The 23879-nt window shown below is 42.8% G+C and overlaps 2 protein-coding genes across 3 annotated transcripts; both read right to left on the bottom strand.

Annotated features, from left to right (window-relative positions):
- Nucleotides 1–1099: 1099 nt before the first annotated feature.
- Nucleotides 1100–2462, bottom strand: LOC103639270 (uncharacterized). The gene is made up of 5 exons (XM_008662029.3): nucleotides 2182–2462; nucleotides 2026–2082; nucleotides 1822–1928; nucleotides 1637–1699; nucleotides 1100–1517 (listed from the first exon to the last, which is right to left on the bottom strand). The coding sequence occupies exons 1-5, from the start codon at nucleotides 2222–2224 to the stop codon at nucleotides 1413–1415; spliced, it is 375 nt and encodes a 124-aa protein (XP_008660251.1). The 5' UTR covers nucleotides 2225–2462; the 3' UTR covers nucleotides 1100–1412.
- Nucleotides 2463–3671: 1209 nt separating this feature from the next.
- Nucleotides 3672–23512, bottom strand: LOC100217037 (uncharacterized). Of its 2 annotated transcripts, XM_035962095.1 has the most exons (21): nucleotides 23241–23512; nucleotides 23004–23078; nucleotides 18254–18366; nucleotides 17054–17181; nucleotides 16840–16931; nucleotides 16206–16263; nucleotides 9765–9821; nucleotides 9644–9677; nucleotides 9360–9440; nucleotides 9151–9257; nucleotides 8575–8661; nucleotides 8424–8501; nucleotides 6735–6799; nucleotides 6498–6596; nucleotides 6264–6363; nucleotides 5312–5420; nucleotides 5152–5224; nucleotides 4960–5053; nucleotides 4440–4523; nucleotides 4210–4276; nucleotides 3672–4071 (listed from the first exon to the last, which is right to left on the bottom strand). In XM_035962095.1, exons 3-21 carry the CDS (start codon nucleotides 18270–18272, stop codon nucleotides 3944–3946), a joined length of 1560 nt encoding a protein of 519 aa, XP_035817988.1. In that variant the 5' UTR covers nucleotides 18273–18366; nucleotides 23004–23078; nucleotides 23241–23512; the 3' UTR covers nucleotides 3672–3943. The 2 variants fall into 2 exon arrangements, with proteins under 2 accessions (XP_035817988.1, NP_001354687.1); NM_001367758.1 differs by lacking the exon at nucleotides 18254–18366 and having other exon boundaries at nucleotides 3699–4071; nucleotides 23241–23478.
- Between the last annotated feature and the right edge of the window lie 367 nt (nucleotides 23513–23879).

Here is a 23879-nt window from a genome sequence, read left to right as displayed (position 1 = left end):
CAAACACTACCTAAGAGTATTGGCCGATCCTTATCTATACGAATATATAATTCATCAGTTTAAACTTTGCAAAACTCACCCAACCAAAATCACCCCTCACACCCATAACCTCCACTAAATTCACCAAACAAATTACACTCATAGTTAACACACCATCAAAAACAACAATTCAGGTCATTGGATAACTTACTCTCACTTACTCAAATCTAATGATCAATATTATTTGGATCATCTCTTATCCCCCTCCCCCTTCCTCGCGCCGACCCCTCCCCCTCACTCGCATCGCCTGTTGTTGAGTCGTTGACCTCTTCCTCCTCTCCGCGTGATCGTAGCATTAGCACGAATTACATAACAGTTAAAATAAACGTCATTCAGTCTTCGTATGAAACGATCCTAATCTGTATTTTTGTTGTCAAAAATATTTTTCCCCAACGGTATACTAGCTTCTTTAGGGCTAGTTTGGGAGCTCAATTTTTCTAAAGGATTCTTATTTTCCCAAGGGAAAATGAACTAATTTTTCTTGGGAAAATGAAAATCCTTTGAGATAATATGGTTTCTAAACTAGCCCTTATAGTTTTTTTCATCAGCAAAGGAGGGGTTCGATTAGTTGGGAGGCGGGGTTGGCATCACCATGAGTCGTTCACCATGCCGCATATGGTCGGTGCTGTGCGCTTTGTTCGGTTAATCACGCCTTTGTCCTTTCTCCGCAAAAGCTGCTGTTGTTGGGGGACCAGCTGGGGCAGGAGCCCGTTACGACATCCACTAATCAAAGTGAGCGAGTGAGATGTTGCTCGGGGAAGCCAGAGCCACCGGTACTTGTGGCCGGCAGCAGCACACGAGGTCCTCGTGGCCGGGCCATCCGACACCAACTATTTTGGCCATCGATCAGCCGCAAGGTGCTGCTGTTTGGTTCGGGTCCTTTTGGTCCGTAATCAGCTTACGGCGCTACTAGCGGATTTCTTTCTGATCGTATTGTGAATCTTTAATTAATTAAAAATTAAAGGTAGGAGACGCGTGACGTCCTGGTGTCTTTCTACCATCCATCAGAGAGCCATGCTGAATTTATGCACCGGCAGCTGGGGGGCAGGTCACATCTCTCTCATTGTTGAAGCCTTAAAACAAAGATCCGTAGGAAAACAGACATGCTGCTGCTGCTGCAGGGGCAGCAGGGCCGACGCTGGCTGAACCGTCACAATCGCATTGCTTTTCGTTCTGCTTGCTGGGGCTCGTAGTGATGTGATGCAGATGCAGAGAGAGCGGCACGTACTAGCGCCACAGTCTGCTGACGCTTGTGCAGAGAGGAACCGAGCAGCGTGGCCGGGTTACAGCCATGCATATGATCCCGTGGCGTCCCATGCCAGTCTGCTGACGACGCATGAGCTACGTAAGCAGGCGATGGCTTACGTTGTTGATCACCGCTTCCACCACCAGGTCTCCGTGTTCTTCCTGATCTGCTGCGCGAGCGCGGCGAAGTTCTCGGCCTCGCTCTCCAGCTCCGCGGACTGCTCCGTGATTCTCTGGGCACAGCACAGCACAGGGAGGCGCGCGGATGGCCATCGATCGGTCGGTCATTTATGTATAACAGAAGGAGTCATTCATGCATGAACCGGTGGGTCTATGTGTCTATCTAATCTACCGCGAGTTTCTCCTGCCGCTCCATGAGCTTCTGCTTCGCGTGAGCCGCGGCAGCCGCGGCGTCCTGCGATTGTATGTAAATCATCATCGTCACAAAGATGAGCGCGGTTTCGAAACATGGATCAGTGTGTTGGCGGCGAGACTGATGCAGAAAGAAAGAAAGAAAGAAAGAAGAAGAAAAGCGACCCCTTTGAACTTGTATTTGGTGAGGATCTCCTGGGTGCTTCTCTTCCGTGGCGTGTGGGCGGCGTCGTCGTCGCTTGATCCTTCGAACAGCTGCTCTCGCTCCACGTCTAGCGGGTAGCAGCGGACACTATTATCACTATCCCATTGATTTTTAGATTAGAAATGGGAGCTCACGCACATGCTGGAACCTGTTGTTGCCCGTACCTGTCTTGCTCTTAGTATTGCTCGCAGCAGACGTAGACGACGGTGCCTCGGCGTCATCTGCGGTGGATTATGGATTGCGTCTCAAGTATGCGCCAGGGGCGTAAACAGGGATGGGATGACAAGAGAGATCAGAGAGTGAGGGAGACAGAACAGAACCATTCGTCGATTCCTGTGTTGGCACTGGTCCCTTGTTTCCCATTGCCAGCAAGACTGTTCAAGTGTCTTCGCCGGCCGTGTGGAATTCAGATACGCGTTTCTTTTTTTCCCCCTTTCTATTCCTCGTTGGGCACCGTCGTCAAGAACTCCGGCTGCAACATCCACGTCGTGCAAAAAGGCCGGCGCGAATCCGGAACCGACTAACTACCTGCAACCGAGGATGGAAACTAATGCAGGAGAGCAAGCAAGCAAGCAGATGAAAGAGATTGGACGGGCAGTTTATTTTGCTGCTAACCACATTTAGACACCTCGAAACGTGGCTTGCCACAGAGGGTTAATTTGGTGCTTCTTATTTTTGGGCAGTACAGCTCGATCTCCAGTTCCTTCTTTTGAAATAGATTATAGGCCACGAATCAGGCAACGAAATTGCACGCTTAGGCTTCGCCTCTTAGCCGGTCTCCAACAGCTTGCATATCCTACCTTCTATTTCAAATCCATTCGATAAATTATGTAGTCTATGATGCAAAATAATATTTTACACCATCATACTCACTATCTAATGGAGACAACCTTAAATATGACCCCAAAAAAATTGCAGGCTGAGACTGGATGAAATGCCTGCTCGTTTGTTTTTAGAATTGCAAGTATTGCAAGCCAAAAGGTTCGCTCACTGTTTTGGCGTTCTCTCTACGTCCTACTAAAATAAATGCATTTGTACAATTTATTGTTGAGATCAACGGTACTAGGAAAATTACATATATAGCCTCCTAGCAAAATCTATCCACACATGTAATAATTGCACTTTGTGAATAGAGAAAGTAGTAAAGTCTACTTAGAACTAGGTGGTCCCATAACTAAAAGCGCACTTGTTCTAAAATAATAAATACTAGAAGTAGGGTGATAATATGCTCTAAATTTTATATTATAAAATTTAAAATCAGATTAGATTAAGATTGGACCCTATTTCTATTTATTTTTGAACTAAAATTTATTTATGTCCCTACCATTTTGTGAAGTATTTGGATCACGATCTAATCTATTATCACCCCTAACTAGGAGTGTATCTATTAGAGCATGCATAATTAAGGACATGTTTGTTTCTATAGTGCTAAATTTTTACTAAACTTTAGCACTTAAGAGTTGTATGATACAAATGCTAAATTTTACCACATCACCTCTAATTAATGTGAGTACACGATACAACAACTTTTAGTTAACATGTTTGGTAAACTTTAGCAAAGGAAAACAAACGAAGCCTAAGTTTTTGGATCGGAGACAGCATAAGTATCTAGATCATAAATGCATACGAGCAAACCCGACTGTATAGCGCAACGTGGAATTATACTTGGCAAACATCTGTGCCTGATAAGAACAGCATCTTTGTGTTTTTGATGCCCCACCCTCACTGTACCAGACAGAGGGACGGAGGTGTCTTTTCTGTGTCAGCAACTATGCAAGACGCCAAGACCGTCGCTACCAACCAGTCACACTAAAAAAATATGTGGTCTCTCGGATTTATTACAAATTTGGAATTTCGAGGCGTAATTTTCTATTCATGGATACATAAAAAGTATAACAAATAGAATGTGCAAATCCAAACTATAGGCTTACAAATTAGCAGCTTCAGATTACGGGACCGGCAGGCCATCCTGCCTCCTTATTTAACCTTACTCTTGCAACGAATAAAACAACATTCTAATCCTTTTACATTCAATTTCTAACAAAGGGCAATATGAAAGGGAAGGGGGGAAAAGACCAAGGATTAGATTAGACCACACAGACGGGGCCTAGAGCAAAACTGTTTCCCATTGGCTTTCACCAAGGCTACTACTCCGACTGTTAAGCCCGCACAGATAATGGAGGAGATCAAGTGCTGCGCGTTCCGTCCAACTGCAGATGAGATGAGACAATGGATATAAAATTTTGCTGTCTGTGCAATTCAGTTTTTTTCAAAGAGAATATAAGCACAACTGATGTGAACAGTCTATCAAAACTTCAGAACTCTGGAGACTAGCAAGGCAGGCAGACCTTGACTGAGAGTGAAAGTTGTCGCGGTAATCCCACCAACTATGATTGCTGAAGCCACCGGCAGATACTGCAGTATGTTTTCGCAACAGCCACAAAAGGTGAGACCAACCAACAGCAGAGTTATTTAACTTTTTTGTAGAGGATGTTGTTTAACTATACAAGGGTAGCAATTCCCATCAGATAAATGAAAAGGCCACACTACTAAGACAGGCAAATTATTAGTTAATTACCGAAGAAGAATCAACACCATTATGAAAAGGAGAAGAGCTGCCTTGGCTGACTGTATAATAACCGCTAATAAGGTCAAGAGCATCCTGGAGACAAATAATGAAAGAGGCACAGCGTGGTCAACACAAGGGTGTAGACAGGGATAATCTAGCAAGAAGCACTGGGAAATAATATAGTAGTATCATTACATGACTGTAAAGTTGCATCTGAATCAATGTATCTTATGGCACCTCCTTAAGGGCTTGTTCGGTTATTTTCAATCCATATGGATTGGAGGGGATTGATACGGATTGGAGGAGATTTTGACTTACTAGGGATTGAAACCCCTCAATCCATATGGATTGGGGTAGAACCGAACAAGCCCTAAACATTGAAAAGAGAAATGATGCAATGCACTCTTGCTACATCATGTGCAGTTTAGCTAAGTGCTCTGGAAACTGAAGTGAAGGTTGTACAAGAAAAATGCCTAAGAGGAGCGATCGCTAATAGGACTAGAGCAATGAGCATAACATAAGAACTTACTTGCCGCACTCCGTCATGAAAATTATTCAAATAATATCTTGAAAGAGCACTCATTCCATCTTTAATTAGTCCAGGCAATGTCTGCCTTCCATATCTGTGTTACCTCAATAGTTCCCATGTAAGTTAGCCAAGTAACACTACATATCACAGTTTATTATTAATGAATTACTGAGGCAGGAAATGCTAGAGTACCTCACTAGATCCCCTTTCAAAGCATAAGAGCCAGCATACTCCAGGCTCAGCTCATCACCGTGCTCAACCCATACTGCTAGGCATGCAATCATGACCATAAGACATTTAGATAGCAGTCTAATTATTGGCAATAAATATTTCACCATAAAAGATACCTTACATTTTTTGAATGTATCATGAATGTTATCAGAGAGAGAAATGCTTTCAGATGACAATAATGCTCCCATCAGCTGCAATTGAGAATCCAATGATTTTCTTGCAAGGAAACTCTGTTAAGGAGGAGAAAGGATGTACCAAAGGAGTTAATGAAATGATAAAAACCATAGTTCATTAATACGTTTAAAAAACAGTTTTAGTTCCACGGTCCTGGTATTTTGTTATTTTAACCATTAGTATTGCAGCCAATTCCATGCTCTGCATAGAACTGAGGGAATATTGAGCACAGCTTACATCAATCCCTTGCTTGTTACCATGTTTAACAAGGTATTTTCATGTACAGATGCTCATTAGCAAGAACTAGTTACGTAAAGACAGGTGCATAGTACCAAGTTCTAACTAACTAATATGTAAATAAAAAGGGCAGATCTAGTGGTGGAGGCTCCCATCAAATGGGTCTAGAAAATGGATAAACTGAGGCAAGCTTTTTTTTCTGCAAATATGGAGAGAATGCTTCGAACCCGTGACATGGTGACTCAGTGAGACAACTCTCACCACTGCGCCACGCCTGCCCTTCTATTCTAATTTCTAACTAACATGTAAGTCAACAAAACAAATTAAGATAGGCTTTCCAATGTTGGAGGATTGTCGAAGTGTATATTAGTGGCTCTGATCACCTTTTGTGCCACAAACAGCTGCTGTGTAGGTGGGGCCACACCACACAGGTGGTGGTGGTGGTTGTTGGGTGGATGGGGGGAGGGCACACTAACTGATATACAATTTGCCATTTCAGATGACATGGCCTGCTGACAAACGAGGTCTGCAAATTAATGCGACCCGAGGGGGGGGTCTATGACAGATGTGTGCAAACTGGTACAAAGATGTACCTTGTTAAATTCATTTTGAAAATTAGTACATAACTTATATTGAATCACAGAATAAGATGACGTACAAACCTGTGTCACATTTGTACGGTCCAGGCAATCAATGCAATTGGACCTAACTACACCACTTTGCTCCAGCAAAATCTCTCCTTTAGTGTTCATAAGAAAATATCTGCTCAGCTGGCCCAGAAAATAAGCAAAAGCAAATTACTTGCCACAGTTAAACCTTTAGTTATGAATATAAATCTTAAAGCAGTGTGCTTAGGAAAAAAAGTAAGCATGAAATGTTAGATATTTAAAAATTACCCTTGCTTATGAATAGCTTCCTCAATTTGATTGTAGAGAGCTTGCAAATTGTCAAAGTTACCTCCACGACAAACATGATGGAAATCAAAATGTATATACCTGTAAGGTGGAAGGACCACATCCAGCAGATAACTAATAAAATTTATGTAAATGTTTAATCCTTGGGGTAAGGTAATCATTTGATTACTTATAAGATCAGAAACTAATAGAAGTAAGCATTTCCAAGAAACTAATAACCTGACACCAGGAATTCTGTCCATTTCAGCAGCAAATGCATTGCTCAAATCTCCTTCATCACCTCGCTGCAAGTAACAACAGATTAGATGAACCGTTGTCGCTCGATGGACAAATAGAACAACTGTTAAAACGAGATGGTTCAGCCTCTCCCTTGTTTTTTTCTCCTCTTAATGAAATGAGAATGCAGCTCTCCTGCCTAGTTCGAGAAAAAAAAAAGAACTGTTTATGGGTCTCCAAGTTAGTATGCCAACTAGCAGCTACAAGGTATGAGAGTGACTAAACCTCAAACTTAAGTGCACTAGGACTACAAAACTTCCCTATATTTGGCAATTAATGGAACTGGTCTGCCGTACTTTTTTCATCATAGAAAAAAGATCACATATACGACTTATGTGCTTTTTCCACGAAGGCATGATCCTACTTCAAGCATATTGCCTTTTCTTTCAATTACCATTTTACTACGCCTGGAATTATGGATGAAAACTATTAAGTTGCATGCACCAACCAATTCAACCCAAAAGCTTAAGCTGATAGGAGGAGGTGGACAATTCACTTATATTATTCTAACACTCCCCCTCACGTCGAGCCTCTTTTGGGTCTCTGACGTGGAATATAGGAGCGGGCAACAATTATTTTATTTAATTGTGCTAACCAGGATTTGAACTCGAGACTTCTGGCTCTGATACCATATTAAGTTGCATGCACCAACCAATTCAACCCAAAAGCTTAAGCTGATAGGAGGAGGTGGACAATTCACTTATATTATTCTAACAAAAACGAATACTTATTCGAATACCAGTTTTCTTTTTGTCTTTTTTCTTTGTTTGTGAATAAATAGGATATAGAATGTGCTATGCGAATTTATATTCTTGTTTTCAGCCTTGAGCTTATAAAGATCCATAAAAGGTAACCCTCAAATTTATCATATATCTTTTCAAATGATAGATATAAATTTCGGATACTATTCGGATACGAATATTTCTTCACCTTTTTTGTTTTAGGGAGCAAATAATGTATAAAAAAATTATGCAAAATTTTGTTCTTATTTATAATAATGTTCTTGATAACATAGGAAAAGATTAACATTAAATTTCATACAAATCTATTTTAAAATATTAAATTTCTCCTAACCATTTGGATACCCGTTTTCATCCCTACCTGTAATCAAGCAAACAAAGAGTTGAATGCCATAGTATTACTGCACAACTGTAAACTAAGTTCTTCCACTCAAACAAACTGCAAAGTTGGCACTAGTAAACATGCTGTAAATAATGCTTTGCTTTGTAAAACCCATAATACCCATGTCACGGTCCTGGAGCAGGTAAGCCCAACTGCTGGGTCCATTAAGGCCTGCAGTACTGCCCACGCAAACTGTAGCACATGAGGGTTCTGTAGCAGTGGCCTACCCTCATAGAGCGTGGTCACTTGCCCATTATGTTTAACAGAATTAGATTATGTAGAGTCCAGAGTCTTTCAATAGGTTCCTTAGGGCTAGGAATCAAGTCATGTATCCTACCTATATAAGTTAGAATTATTAGAGGCAAGAAACAAGGGATTAAGCCTCTTCCTCCAATTTTTGTCCAATCCCCCTTTGCCTTTATCAAAAAAGAAAGAAAAACACCAAATATGTGTGTAACAACCATCTGCTTAATAAAAAAGGTATGTTACATCAATGTATATAAAACTTACTTTATCAGTCAAGTCAGCAACAATTATCTTGCCATATCGTTGTGAAAGATCATGAAAGTGGCGTTGAACAACCTTATGCTGTATGGAATCAGTTTAAGAGAAGTCATCAGGCTATATTAAGTATGGAGCGTAAAATGTAACAAATTCTTACAGTTTCTTCATGTTCAATAATGCTAAGCCGTGGTTTGTAGCTTAAATCCACTATTTGCTCCCAGAGAAGTGGAATTGAACCTCGAAGCTAACAAAATAGCAAGGGAACGAGTAAGCTTGTAAAGCATTGAAAATGGGACACAAGTAAACAACATTCTAAAACATTCAAGGACAATTAAATGTGTATCCATCATATGTTTTACATGTTATGCGTAATATCAAAGAAACAAAGGCTAATCATCATAGTCAAACCTGATGAATAATAACATCCACAAAGATTTCTAAAGGTACCATATCATTTTAACATAAATTGGAAAAACTATTATGTCATACTGATTAAGAGAGAAATCAGAAATGGTCTTTTCATGGCCCTAACGATTAAGAAAAGCTTGTGACCACCTTTCATTGCTAATTAGTTCAAATAACTATGGTCATTTAGATGATGGGTTCTAATGCCATTTGCATCTTGGCATTGGACTCGCTTTGCATGCATAGCATTGGTTAACAAAGCCATATATTGTGAACATCAACCATCAACCAGCACCAAAATTTTACATTTATTGTGTCATGAAGCCACCTGTATAAATGAGGATGTGAGATCTTCATACTCAACCAACTGTTCTGTTTCTACAAAATTTGCTGTGGCGCCTTCAAGATTCGCACCCCTTCTCCACATTCTTGTTCCTGCAATGAGCGCATTACAATTTAGAAGTATCATTGTGTTCTATACTAATGTTTCAAGAAAAGGAAAAAAGGAAAAAGGAAAAAAAGAAAAAGAAAAGAAACCTAAACGCCTGTTGCATCTCCTTGAGAACAATGTTATCCTCACTGGTCTATCCTTCAAGGTAAATTGTGCTGACTGAAAACGTATGGGTCTATAGGAGTTAAAGGACACCAGCTTCCTGATCATGTTCGTCCTCCAAGTATAGAAAACAATGGGAATGCATTGCAACTTTTTGAAATATATCCTTCTAATATGGTTGGATGATGGCAAGGTATAGGCCCCACATTATGCATGCAAACCAAATATATACATAAACAGTGACATGGAACTATCATTTTTTGGATATTTCCTTGTATCAGTGGGATGATGAACTCATCAAGCTGCGGAAAATTATCCAGAAAAATTAGAACATAAAAAAGAATACAGATAGATAAAATACATAAGTCAAATCCTTCATAAATGTTTACCTTAGCTTCAATAAGTTCCTCTAACAAATTTTTGTTCCAAACAAAACGTGGATCAGCCTGACCAAAAAAGAAAGAATAAAGAACGATAGGCACAACGATTTCTTAATGTTAGGAGATAGTTAATAATAAGCGCTATTCGTCACCCTAGGTGATTATCACCCACCCTAGAATGACTTAACAAATCTTCATTAATTGTAAAGTTATTTGCGATTTTTGTATATATATGAAGGCCACCTCTCACCTAAGGGTGTGTGGTGTTTTTCATCTATCTTTCTATATGGTATCAACAGTCTAGGTTTTCTTCCTGCTGCCCTAGCCCAGCAGTCACCAACTCTGACGCCATCTCATCTAATTGCCTTCTCTGGCGCCACCTCCCCTATGCGCCGACCCTCCCTTGCCTCAGGTGCCTCCTCCTCTGGCCCAAACAAGTCGGCACTTCTCTCGAGCCCTGATCGTCGAACTGCATCATGTCGTCCATCTTCAACACCTCGTCAACCAGTCCATCACAGACCAGCGACAACCTTCCTGCTCTCTAGCCCTATGCCACTATCTGCATCAAATCACATGTCCCTGTCGTCCTAGAACTCCATAACCCTAACTACATTCGCTGATCCAACTTTTTTTGATCGAGAAAACTGTAAGGGAATCCCCTACAGCGCCGCAAATTTTATAAATATTATAAAAAAGAGAGAGAATGTTATGGTCGCTAGATCGGTGAGGGATTGGAGAGGGGTATCGATGGGCAGGAACATCGGCCGGGGGTCTCTACCCACGGCCGAGCAAGAGGAGGGTTTCTCCCTTCTAATTCTTACCTCCTTTATTTCTCATCCATTGATTACATAAATAGGCCGGCTGACCGCCCCTATCTAGCTAGATATCCTTATCTCCTTAAAACTCTCCTAAAAACTCTCAACAAACTAACTGATAACCTTACTAGATAATCTCAACGAATCTCCTAAATAATCTTAACTAATCTTATCTCTAACTATCCTTATCTAATCCCCTATAGAGGGCCCATGGCTGCTGCTGTCGCAGCCCCTCCATGGGCCTCCTTAGGCCCTAACAGAGAAGGTACAGGAGGACTGTACAAACTATGGGGAGAGAGAAGAGAAAGGCGTAACCAAACCTGACTTACCTAGAAGGAGAAGGAGAAGAAAGAAAGAAAGAAAGCAAAAGGAGAAACAAACCAACAAAGTCCTAACCGAACAACCTCCACAGGAAGAGAACTACAAAGAGGAGAGCCAACGGCTCACAAGACTCTTAAAGTCTGGTGGCATTCTAAGCATCTGCTGCTCCATGGTCTGAATATAATCACGCTTCCAGCCTAGAAACGACGGAGGGGTTGCCTGAAAAATGAAGTTATTTCTTTTCTTCCAAATATCCCAAGAAGCGGCCGAAAGCTGATCCAACTTTTCACAGCCATGTGCGGCAAATTCGGTCTCATGGGGCACATCGATGGCACCAAGGCCACCCGACCTACAGATCCATCTTGGTTGCAGGCGGGCTGCTGCATCCGCAGATGGCTCTACGGATTCGTCTCCGATGAGGTCCTTGATCTCGCCAGGACCACCGATCAGACCGCACACCAACTTTGGGTTTGCTATCGACAACCTCTTCACCACCAACAAAGCTCCACATGCTCTATTTAAAAGGAATTCTACACTCTTTCTCAACTTCAACTGGGCTCAAAATCAACTTTAACAAATCTTGTCTTCTGCCTATCAACCTGGATGCCTCTAAAACCGCTCAGTTCACGGCGGTTTTCGGTTGTCAAATTGGGTCATTTCCTTTCACGTACCTAGATCTGCCGATGGGAATTTTAAAACCAAGAATCAAGGATTACCTACCTCTCATCAACAAAATTGAAAGAAGATTGAACTCCACCAGCTTTTGGCTCTCAATGGTGGGGAGGCTTACCCTAGTTAACTCAACTTTCTCTGTCATGCCTATCTTTGTCTTGTGCACGTTAAAACTGCCTGCAACAGTTATTGGTGCCATTGATCGAGTGAGAAGGGATTGTCTTTGGAGAGGATGCAACGAGAATGCCCATCACAATCCCCTCATCTCTTGAGATAAAGTTACCTATCCTAAGAATAAAAGAGGTCTGGGAGTTCTTAATCTGAAAATCCAGAATATGGCCCTTCTGGTGAAATTCTAGCACAAATTCTATAGCAGACTGGATATTACTTGGGTGAATCTTGTTTGGAACTCTTATTATGCTTCCAGTCGGGTCCCTCACTTCTCCCCTGAAAAAGGCTCCTTTTGGTGGAAGGATGTTCTCAGATTGGTGGATTACTTTAGAGGTCATGCTATTGCCTCGGATTGGAGATGGAAGGACCATCCTTCTTTGGCAGGATGTTTGGAATAATCTCTCTCCCAAGCATGCCTTCCCCTGTCTCTTTTCTTTCGCCAAAAAGAAAGAGTGCTCTCTTCAGGAATTCTTCGACAATATAAATTTGGAAGATAATTTTCATACTCCTCTTCCTCTCCCTTTTCAAGCCACTAAAGAATATCAGGCTTTCTGTGAGAATATTGGCCAAATTCATCCTTCTTTGGCAGGATGGTTGGAATAATCTCTCTCCCAAGCATACCTTCCCCTGTCTCTTTTCTTTCACCAAAAAGAAAGAGTGCTCTCTTCAGGAATTCTTTGACAATATAAATCTGGAAGATAATTTTCATACTCCTCTCTCTTTTCAAGCCACTAAAGAATATCAGGCTTCCTGTGAGAATATTGGCCAAATTCAATCTTCTAGGGAAGGTAAAGACAGCTGGATATACCCTTAGGGTAATGGCAATTTCAGTTCCTCCAAATTTTACAAGTTAAGCTTCAAATCCATTCAACCGCCCTCTCCTTTCAATTGGATCTGGCAATCCAAAGTCTGTAAGAAAATCAAAATCTTTGTATGGCTTGTCTTCAGAGATAGAATTAATTCGAAGAACCTTCTCAGAAGGAAAGGTTCTCTGACTGTTGACAGTGATTTCAAGTGCATCCTCTGTGATCTTAATTGTGAAGAGTCAACCTACCACTTATTGTTTGACTGCCTTTTTAGCTCAAACTGCTAGAATTATGTGGGTATTCAGTGGAATCATGATTTGAATTTCTTTAAGATGATCGAAGCTGCTAAGAATGCCTTCGGCCACGAAATTTTCATGGAAATAATGGCTTTAGTTGCTTGGGCATTTGGAAACAGAGAAATGATTTGATCTTCAGGAATTTGGCACCCTCGTTTTCCTCTTGGCGGAGCTGCTTCAACGACATGTTGAAGCTTCAAATGCTTAGATTTAGCCTCATTCTCAAGTTCAGAATTTCATTATGGCTGAACTCTCGCTAGCTTTTTTCTTTTTCCATGTTTGTTTGTCACCTTTGTAAAATCTGTTTTCCTTTGTTTTAATAAAATCGTGTTGTAGGGGCTTCCTTGCGCCGTAAAAAAAACAAAGCTCCACAGGCAATCTTTCTAAGTCATGTGTTTCACTCCATGACCTAGGGCGATCTGTCCATCAACGAGTATCGCAAACGGATAAAGACCCTTGTTCACGCCCTACGTGATGTTTGCATCGTCATCGACGATCCCCAGCTCGTCCTAAACTTCCTCCGCGGCCTCAACGCCTGCTACACCAACACCGCCAACAACATAGCCAATGCCAAACCCTTGTCATCCTTCATCTAAGCACACAACATATTGGTCCTCAAAGAACCGTGCCTCACCGATTACGCGAAAAATGCCTAAGCTACCGCCCTCCTCACCAGTGGCACCGACAGTGGTGGAGGTTGTTCTAGCGACTGCAAGGGCCCTGCTTCCCTGACAAAAGCAAGTGCGGGCGCTGCACCTGTAGGTGGTGGCCGCAACCGGTGCAAAGGTCACGGGGACGAGGAGCAAGCAGGGCCCTATCCTTTTGGCCCATGGGTCTATTTCAACTCGTGGAGCATGCCGCCTACTTGTCATACTTGGTGCGCACCATCTACAAGTCTGCCTGGGCCTTATCCTCAAGACAACAACACCTTTGTTGGCTCCTAAGCGCCTTCAATCACCTAGCCATGACCGCAATAAGTTGGGGGCTGGTCTCAACCTGCCCCTAGGTGGCAGTATCAAGCGCCTCCCCAGCTGGAACCCATCTGGGATGATGATGGCTGCCCTACAACAGCTACAACTCCAGGGATCCAACCCCTGGGTCCTCAACACCGGCACCACCTCCCACATGTCATCATCGGATGGTATACTCCAACTTTACTCCCTTCCACTCTTCCATTATTGTTGGCAATAGCAATTCCTTTATTGTTCTTGCCCAAGGACACTCCCTTCTTCCAACTTCATCCTCTACTTTTCATCTTGGTAATGTTCTTGTTGTCCCCTCTCTCGTTCGTAATTTGTTGTTCGTACATCAGTTTAATCGCGACAACCTTTGCTCCATTAAATTTGACCCTTTGGTTTCTCTATTAAGGATCTTCAGACCATACGAGAGATGTTCGCTGCGCTAATGACGACAACCTCTACACCTTGCCCGATGTTGTTGCTGCTCATGCCCACCTCGTCGTCCCCTTCGTCGTGTGGCACCAGGAGTCCAGGACACCAGTGTCTTGCTCACCAAAGTCATCTCCTGTAATAAAATAGATCGCTCTATTTGACACTCCTTGGCAAACATTCGTAGCTACCTTTTGCAGTTTTGCTAGTTCGATTTCATGCACTTCTGCTCCTTTCGAGCTTCTTCATTGTGATGTCTGCGAAAGGGCCTCTAGCCAAGTTGGTTAGGTGGTCTGAGTAGCACTCCTCAGGTCCTGGGCTCAACTCCCCGTGGGAGCGAATTTCAGGTTGTGGTTAAAAAATCCCCTCGTCTCTGTCCCACGTCAAAGCACAGGTCTAAGGCTCAGCCTCGATCGCGACCGTTCTCACATGGGCTTCGATGCCACTGTGTATGGGTGGGGTAGAGGTTTGGGGGTTTTCTCGACCTGTGTGAAAAGGTTTTCTTAATACAATACTCGGGGGTTGTCTTACCCCCAGCAGGTTGAGTTTCATTGTGATGTCTAAACTTCTCTGGTTCCTAGTATTTTGGGTTGTCTTTACTATCTTGTCATTCTCAATGATTTTAGTCGTGAAAGGGCCTCTAGCGTAATGGTTAAGGCTTCCAAGTAGCACCTCCAGGTCTCGAGTTCGACCCCCCCCCCCCCATTTAAGAGCGAATTTTGGGCTTGGTTAAAAAATCCCCTCGATGTGTCTCGTCTGCTCTCGGGGATCGATATCCTATGCGCCACCCTCCGACTGGGCCGTTGCAGAGTGGGCACCCGTTAGTGATGGAGGGCCAGGGTTCGGGGGTTTTCTCGGTCGGGACCATGTTTCGATCTCTTCTTAATACACTACCGGGAGGGCGGTCTTTCCCTCCCCGTCCGAGTTTTTTTCGATGATTTTAGTCGTGTTTGTTGGACGTTTCCCATGCAACGCAAGTCTGAAGTGCACTGGTTAATCACCCATTTCTTTCAGTTGCGCGTACCCAATTCAACTCGCTCATCAAGTGTTTCAGGTTGATAATGGTAAATAATTTGTTATAATGCCACCAACTCCTTGTTTCTCATAGCACCCTGTTATGCCTATTCTACCCTTACACCTCCGCTTACAATGGCAAAACTGAATGTATCCTCCATACACTTAACAACTCCATCTGCACACTGCTCCATGCCTCCACGTCATCCCCTTATTAGGTTGAAGCCATAGCAACCGCCACCTGCCTCCTCAATAGGCGCCCCGCCTCCACCATCTACAATCACGTGCCCATCGAGATTCTCCATGGTATGCAACTAGATCTTAATAGGGGGTAATATCATGATCCCTTATCTGGAAAGAAAAAAGATCGAAATTTGTGCACAACTACAAGGAAAATATGTGTTTTGTTTTGGAAGTTTTTTAGCATGTCTTCCAACATCTTGACTTGGCACATCAAACTTTGAAGGGTAAGCACAAAAAAATTGCATTCAAATATAAATATATTACAAGCAAGGTTCGTGTCCCAATCAAGTTCAACCTATCCTTTTCTAGGATTAAACACACATGGTAGAAAGGATAGACACCATCAGCACATGTTGTATTTTGTAGGATTAGGAATAGGGTTTCACTCATTCCAACTCATGCTCCGATAAGCTCAATCAAAAATAACTAGTGGTGAGTAAACAAGGCGGATGACAAATACTGCACAATATCTAATAGTATGTGATACGTTACCTGTTATATTTATATTCCACAAATCGTTAAACCGTCCAGGGCTTATATTCAAGCTTTCCTTCCTCAAGTTACAAATACACGTCTTTGAAATTGCAAATGCATTTTAGTCACTCCTAATTCGACCACATTTCAATGTAGAAGTGTGTATCTAACTGCCAACAGGCTAAAAAACTAACTAAGCCACAAAGATTTGAGTACCGTGGGACATATCAAATGACAAATAATCACGAACCTGCTTCCATAGTGGTTTATGTACCCTCCCAGCAGCCAACTTGGATGCCCTCTGCAAGCTACATAATCATAGTGTTTATAGCTTTACATTGAGGAGCATTCCATCATCGCATTATTTCTATCTCATCAGTTAGATACAATCCAGTATAACAAAAGAAAAATAAATGCACCACAGAGGCATTCAGTACATGATAACAGTCATACAACTAGAACCTCTTAAGAAGTGCTCAATAGATCCATACTTCAAGAACCTACTACACATCTGCAAGGAACAATGGAACTAACAGGCAATCGATTAGTTACAAATGTCGACGAGGAGATGAACGGTACAGGAGGATTTAGATCAGAATCTCTGGATCCAGGACATTCAGGGTGCTCTGACTGTTTCGGCTTTTTTCCAGGAGGCCAACTTCCCTAGGCCACCTAGTACAAGGCTAACAGCGCCACACACTGCTTCTCCTTTGGTTTTTTTTCTCTACTTAATGAAATGCACACAGTTCTCATGTGTTGTTTGAGAAAAAAAAATATCTTAAGGATGTGCATAATCACTACACAAAGGTTGTTGGCCTTTTCTGAATATTAAGCCAATGTCTTTTGGTTGCCTTATTCAGATACATGCATGACAAAGCACTTACTTTAGTGTCAAATCCCTGTCATATGAATAATACAATCCACAAGTAGTTTCTGCAATTCTCAGGAGAGACATGAAGTATGCCTCATCCCTTCTCTGCAAGCACATAGAAGTAGAAAACTTAAATGCAGCGACCAAGCACCAGAGAAATGCAATCAGTGCTTAGTTGTGACCAAGCAATGTGGATTAAATTGCACACTGTGATAATGTTTACTTACTTCCTGTGGAGTCAAGTGCTTGATAGCCTCGTTGCAGCATAAGAATTTCATTGAGTTCACTTGGTACACAGGGGAGCCCAGATAAGAGCCAGCATCTTTCTGAGAAGTGATAACGAGTACATAGCTTCCTGATGAAAACAAAGATTTGCAGAGTGAAAGACCCATACCATAAAATTTAAATTTAATTTACATATGACAGATAAATTAGCAGTTCTACAGTGGGAAAAAACATAATCAAGACACAAGATACAAGTTTGATTATTTCATGGTTCTGAGCAGCGCATGGATGTCAAATTCTAGAACGAGTGGGATTATTTCTCAGTGGCTATGCAAACTGAAATTGGTAATGGGGCCTCTACTCTTTTTTGGTCTGATCACTGGTTGGTGGGGCACAGGGTCGTGGACATTGCCCCAAGATTACTCCAGAATATCCCTAAAAGGAGGATTAATAAGAGGACTGTCTTGGATACTCTCTCTAACCAGACTTGGATTTCAAACATACAAGGAGCTCTTACTGTTGGGGTTATATCTGAATACCTTGCTCTATGGGATATTGTCACCTTGGTTCAGCTTAGACCTGAAGTGAATAACACTCATTTTTTTCGTCTCGCCGCCAATGGGAAGTACTTAGCCAAGGCAGCCTATGAGGGTCTTTTCCTTGGGTCGACGACTTTTGAGCCGTACCACAGAATTTGGAAAACCTGGGCTCCTCCAAAGACCAAGTTCTTCATGTGGCTGGTCGCTCAACGAAGGCTTTGGACAGCTGACAGGTTGCAAAAGAGAGGCATGGATCACCCTACGAGCTGCCCTTTGTGTGATCAGGAGCAGGAAACACTTGACCATCTGCTGATTGGGTGTGTGTTCGCCCGGGATTTCTGATTTAAACTACTATCTCAAGTTAATCTCCAAAGCATGGCCTCTTAGCTTGTTGATGCATCTTTTATGGACTTGTGGAGTTGGCTGGGCAATCAGATTCATGGAGTGGCAGGGGAAGCAGTAAACTCCCTGGTAATTTTAGGAGCATGGACTCTGTGGAAACATCAGAATAGTTGTGTCTTCGACAGAAACAGACCTAATGTGAATCTTGCTGTTAGGATGGCTGATCAAGAGCGAGAGAAGTGGGAGCTCGCTGGAGCAAGAAAGCTATCCTTGCTAACTAATCGCATCCCGGGTCTGTAGGCTTTGTGTTAGAGTTTGTACCTTTGGGTGTTTTATTCATGGATGAGTATCAATATGCTTGTACTTGGCCCCCGCGAGGTGGCTGTTTTGTATTATCTCTGTTTTTCTTCTTAATGGAATGAAATGCAGCTCTCCTGCGTTTTCCGAGGAAAAAAACTATACATCAGAGACAGATAGTACAATTAATCCACAGAAATGCTGGAGATTTCCGTTTGAGTTGATCACGGCTTGTTTCCAGCTTCTGCTGCTATGGCACTGAGCTTCATGTGAAAAAATATAAAACCACATTCAAATAAAATTTCGTAATAAATTATAAATGGACATAGCTGAGAGAATATGACAAGGATAGCACAACAGTTCATACTATGGCAAATTTCTGGCTTGGAATATGCTACCACTTTATTGCCAAAAATGGAATCCTATGTGCAAGAGCAGTATGAATTTGATGGAACTTCCCTTGAAATCGCAACTATACCTAGTGTTCTTAAGGCGGTAAGGCGAGGTGAGGAGCTAGACCACCGCCTTAACGCCAAGGCGACGCCTAGGCGGGCAAGGTGAGCAAGGCGCCTAGAATTATATGAGCACCTGGACGCCTAGGCGACGCCTTAAAAACACTGACTATACCTTGCACATCAGCACATTGCAACTACTTATAGTAGCAGAATCAGATCCTATGTTAACCATTAACACAAGTACTCTCTACACAGTGAAGGAATCTCACAGTGAAACGAAAAACTAACCAAAAACACATCCAGTGACCAAAATCATCACTCACGTTTGCCTCCTAGTCTTTTTGGTTGCATGGCGCTAGCAGTGGAGCACACTTTTAAGATTTTCTATTAATTGATTGCAGAAGTTACACGTTCAGTTGACCATTAAATGTGTTCACGTGGCACTCTGCAGCAGGTGCAAAATCTACTAAAACCAAATTATCAATAGAGTTTAATGTCTGTCTAGCTGCAAAGACAGCAAGCCAGCAACACACATGTAGTAGTTCATAGATCACACAGTAACCAAGTCCTAATTTGGAACACACTGAAATGTCAATGTATAAAAAAATGGAAGTCCATATGTGATGGCAGACACAGACAATGTTCTCCATCCCGGTCACTACTATTTAGGTGACGGCAGCAAGACATTACTTTGGTGTGAGAAATGGTTACACGGAAAAAATTTATCTGAGCTCACACCATCTATCGGTTTTTTTGTTTGGTTGGCTTCACTAAATCAATGGACTGCTGATCATTTGCCTCATTATTTTTTTCTCGAACACGTAGGAGAGCTGAGTATCATTATATTAAGAAGAAGACAACTTAAGAGCACAACGGCGAGAAGACTGTGGTGAGTCCAGATAGCCCAAGCCCCCAAGATGATGACCAAATTCAAACCTCTCAGAACCTGCCCATCAAATCTTTGATTGGTTTGAGCCCATCAGTCATCAAAGTAAGCGGCACCAAGCTGAAGGGACAAGGCTTCCAGACCAACACTCTGGAGGAGAAAGAACCATACCATAGTCACAAAGTTCCCAGATCGATAGGGTCAAGGAACGAGGTCGAGGAATGTGGTACGCTGCCTATGAGAGATTTTTACATGGTGGAAACAAAAATGACTCTACGTACCCGGATTGGGGACGACGTTTTTGGATCGAGGGTGGCTACCACTGTACCCATTTCTTGTGACTATGAACCATACTTGTCGATCAAAGACGCATGAGACAAGTAAATGCTACAGAGTTTCATCAGCTTGATCACAACAAGGGACAATTCTCGGGATCGGGCAGACCAGGGCGAGCAAGGTGATCTGAAGTCTAACATCTCTTGTGGGCAACCAGCCACATAAAAAACCAATGCTTCCCAGGTGCTCAGATCTTCCAAATTCTTACCTAAGGCCTGAACTCACAGCCCCTTGAAACAAGCCTTCATAAGTTCATTTGGTTGAGTAATTTCCGGAAGGAGTGAGAATCGGCAATAAGGGGCTGTAGCCTGTAGGACCACATGAAAGGAGGACCTAGAGCTGTAGATACCCATCCAATGCACCAAAAGACAAGGCACCATGAATATCAGAAACCTAAGACATCAGCAATCGTCCTTCTATTTGCAACTCTTTTGCACACCAATTTTTTTTCTCGAACGCGCAGGAGAGCTGCGCGTCATTATATTAAGAAGGAAAAAGTCCAGAATAGACGGAGTACAAAAAAACACCCTAGTAGGGGCAGGATAAATACGACCACCACAACTATGAACCAAGGTGGCCAAAACAAACTTAAATCCGCAGCACCGGCCTGGCGCCAAACAGCAATGTCTTCCTTTATGTTTTGGAGTATATGAGAGACACTTGGAGAGGCCCTTATCTTTTCGCTTTGGTGATAGATGAGGTCACAAGGGACATACAAGGAGATATACCGTGGTGTATGCTTTTTGCCGATGATGTGGTACTTATTGAGGAGAGTAGGAGTGGTGTTTCGCAAAAGTTGGAATTGTGGAGGCAGACGCTGGAAGCAAAAGGTTTTAGGCTTAGTAGGTCTAAAACGGAGTATATGAAGTGTGATTTCAGTGCCATGGGGTATGAAGATGGCGATGTTAGTCTTGATGGGCAAGTGGTACCCAAGAAAGACACTTTTCGTTACTTAGGATCAATGCTTCAGAAGGATGGAGACATCGATGAGGATGTCAGTCATAGAATTAAAGCTGGATGGTTGAAGTGGCGGCAAGCGGCGGGTGTCTTATGCGACCCCCGGGTGCCACACAAACTAAAAGGCAAATTCTACAGGACAGCAATCCGGCCGGCTATGTTGTATGGAGCAGAATGTTGGCCCACTAAAAGACGACATGTCCAACAACTGTGTGTGGCAGAGATGCGTATGTTGCGCTGGATATGTGGCCACACAAGGAGAGACCGAGTCCGGAATGATGACATACGAGAGAGAGTAGGAGTGGCGCCAATTGAGGAGAAGCTTATGCAACATCGTTTGAGATGGTTTGGACATATCCAACGAAGACTTGAAGAGGCACCAGTGCATATCGGAATAATTAGGCGTCCCGAGAATGTGAAGAGAGGTAGAGGTCGACCAACCTTGACGTGGACAGAGGCAGTGAAGAGGGACCTGAAGGAGTGGAATATTGATAAAGAGCTCGCCGTGGATAGGAAGGGGTGGAAGTGTGCAATTCACGTGCCAGAACCTTGATTTATAGTTCCGCTTTTCCTCCTTAATCGTTTGACCTTTTCTTGTGCCCATTTAGACCTTGCTGGTTCTTGTGGGTTTTATCTCTTTTATGTGTTCCCCCGTTTCGTCGTTTTCGGTTCTCCTTTGCCTTTGTTTCCCCTGTTTTCTTTGGGGGTTGAGCTCTGAGGTTTTCATACGGGGTTTCATCTCTAGCCTACCCCAACGTGCTTGGGACAAAAGGCTTTGTTGTTGTTGTTGTTGTTGTTGTTGTTGGAGAGGCACCATCAAAGACACAGGCATTTAGCACACCAATTTGAACAGTCAAGGAGCAACCTGAGTTATGCTTTGACCATGGGCATTTGTACCTCCAAAATAAGGTATCTTGCCATCACCTACTGTATTGACAGACATAGAGAAGAAATATTGAACCAAAGGATGTGCCTGAATGAAAACGGTGCCCATGGACGGCTCGGCTCCGTTTTTTGCAACCAGAACCAATGGTCAGAAGTTCCCAACCCAAGAGCTGCAGTTAGTTAAAACTAGTCCTCTGAGTTCAGGTGGTCTAGTGACCTTCCGGCAAGTATTCAAGCAATGTCCACCATTGACGTGTTCCCTGCCCCTCCACAGGAATCAGGAACACCCTCCAAATTTTATCAGTGGTGACCAGGAAGAGGACAGTGTGCAACATTTGCTCATTACATGTGTGATCCCAAGAGAAGTTTGGCACTGGGCCCTGTCTTTGGTTAGTCTGAGAAGCAAACTCCACAGCCAGATGACTCCAAATTCATGGAGCGGTCATGCTAAGCTATTTACTGACTGCCGAGTTGATAGACACCATTGCAAGGGCTACAATTCTCTCAATTCTCTGCCAGTTTTGGTAACTTGGTGGATTTGGAAGCATAGAGTTTTTTTTATGTTACTCTTTGTTTTTTGGAACAATTGGATCTATACCATTAAAAGATCCAAACTTTAGATATATACCATGGACCCCACATGTCATTGACTCATGTGGACCCACATGTAAGTGAGATAGTAATGGTATGGATCCAAAGTGGTGATCTTTTAATGGTATGGATCCAAATTTCTCTTGTTTTTTTCTTTTTTTTGGGGGGGGTCAATTTTTTTACAGTTTTACTTTGTAACCTGGGAAAATATCTTATGCAATCACTTATATTGGTGCAAGCGTGCAATCAAGCGGTTTGGTGCATCTAATTTAGATCTAATGATGACTGTTATTTTATATTTAACCCCTTCCACCTAAAACATAGTACCTATTTTACTTTTAACCCCTTTCATATGAAACCGTTGGATCTAGATTGTATGCTCTGGATAGTTTGATTGCACGCTTGCACCAAAATGAGTGATTGCACAGGATATGTCCTCTTGTAACCTTACCTTATTAGTTATTATACTGATTACTCGTCTAGCCAGTGTAAATACTCTAAACATGGTCATGGTTAGTAAGTAGGATCACATGGCACTTAATGCGTCGCAAAAGAGACATTTAATTATCTTACATCAGAGCAGAACACTAATGCAGGCAAAAAAAAGCAAAATACAAAAAAAAGGTACGAAGTAGTTCGCAATTCGTGAAATTAGGTGACTCACCAGCGAGCAATCTTATGGTGCCGACCACGCCGTATATTCTGGAAACCTTGCAGTCGCTCTCAGCTACGGCTTCCTCTGCCCACGAAAAGACGATGGTAAACCACGTCCAGAACACCACGCCGATTGACGAGCCATAACATCAATCAAAACAGCACAAATCCGGGAGAACACCAATCAATCAATACAACACAAATCCGGAAGCACGCCACAACCCTTCGCGTCACTACACGGCTTCACCTGGGGAGAGAGGGCGGATGGAGCCGCCGGAGCGAAGGACGGCGAAAGCGGCGGCGCCGTCGAGCGAACGGATCACGTAGCGGTCGCGGAACTCCCGCAGCTCGAGCTCGCGGCTGCAGGATCCTGGACGGAGGTGTTCCACAGAGAGCAGCGGCGCTTCGTCGGCGTCGGCGTTCGCCATCGGCGGCGAGCCGCGTGGTGCGCGGTCTTGGTCTCAGGTCGGATTGCTGAATTTGGATCCGAACCGGGAGAGACTCGAGAGCAAAACGGGTGAAGCCTGAAAGGAACTGTGTGTAACGTGTTGCTGGTATGGTATCACATGTGGGCCAGCTCTTTATTTATCCCGTGGGCCCGTGTGTAGTTAGAGTAAGGGAAAATATATATACTCCCACGGGCCTTGTTTGAATATTCTTAAAATCACTTCAATCTATGTGGATTAAGAAAGATTATAGTATAAATTACTTTACCCTTTAGTAAGCCCATTTAAAAGACTCCTTTCACAAACTCTTTCAACAGTTCTTTCAAAAAATCTATCCAGCAATGGGTGTGTAAGCTCAAAAATCGAGCGAAACCAAGAGCTCAAAAATAGGTTTGTCTAGCTCTCTCAAATTCCATCTCACGTAAAAATAGGAGTTTTGT

This window comes from Zea mays, chromosome 9, assembly GCF_902167145.1.
Source record: "Zea mays cultivar B73 chromosome 9, Zm-B73-REFERENCE-NAM-5.0, whole genome shotgun sequence".
Classification (NCBI taxonomy): Eukaryota; Viridiplantae; Streptophyta; class Magnoliopsida; order Poales; family Poaceae; genus Zea; species Zea mays.
The sequence above is the reverse complement of the archived record's forward strand: the minus strand, read 5'-3'. Positions and strand labels throughout refer to the sequence as shown.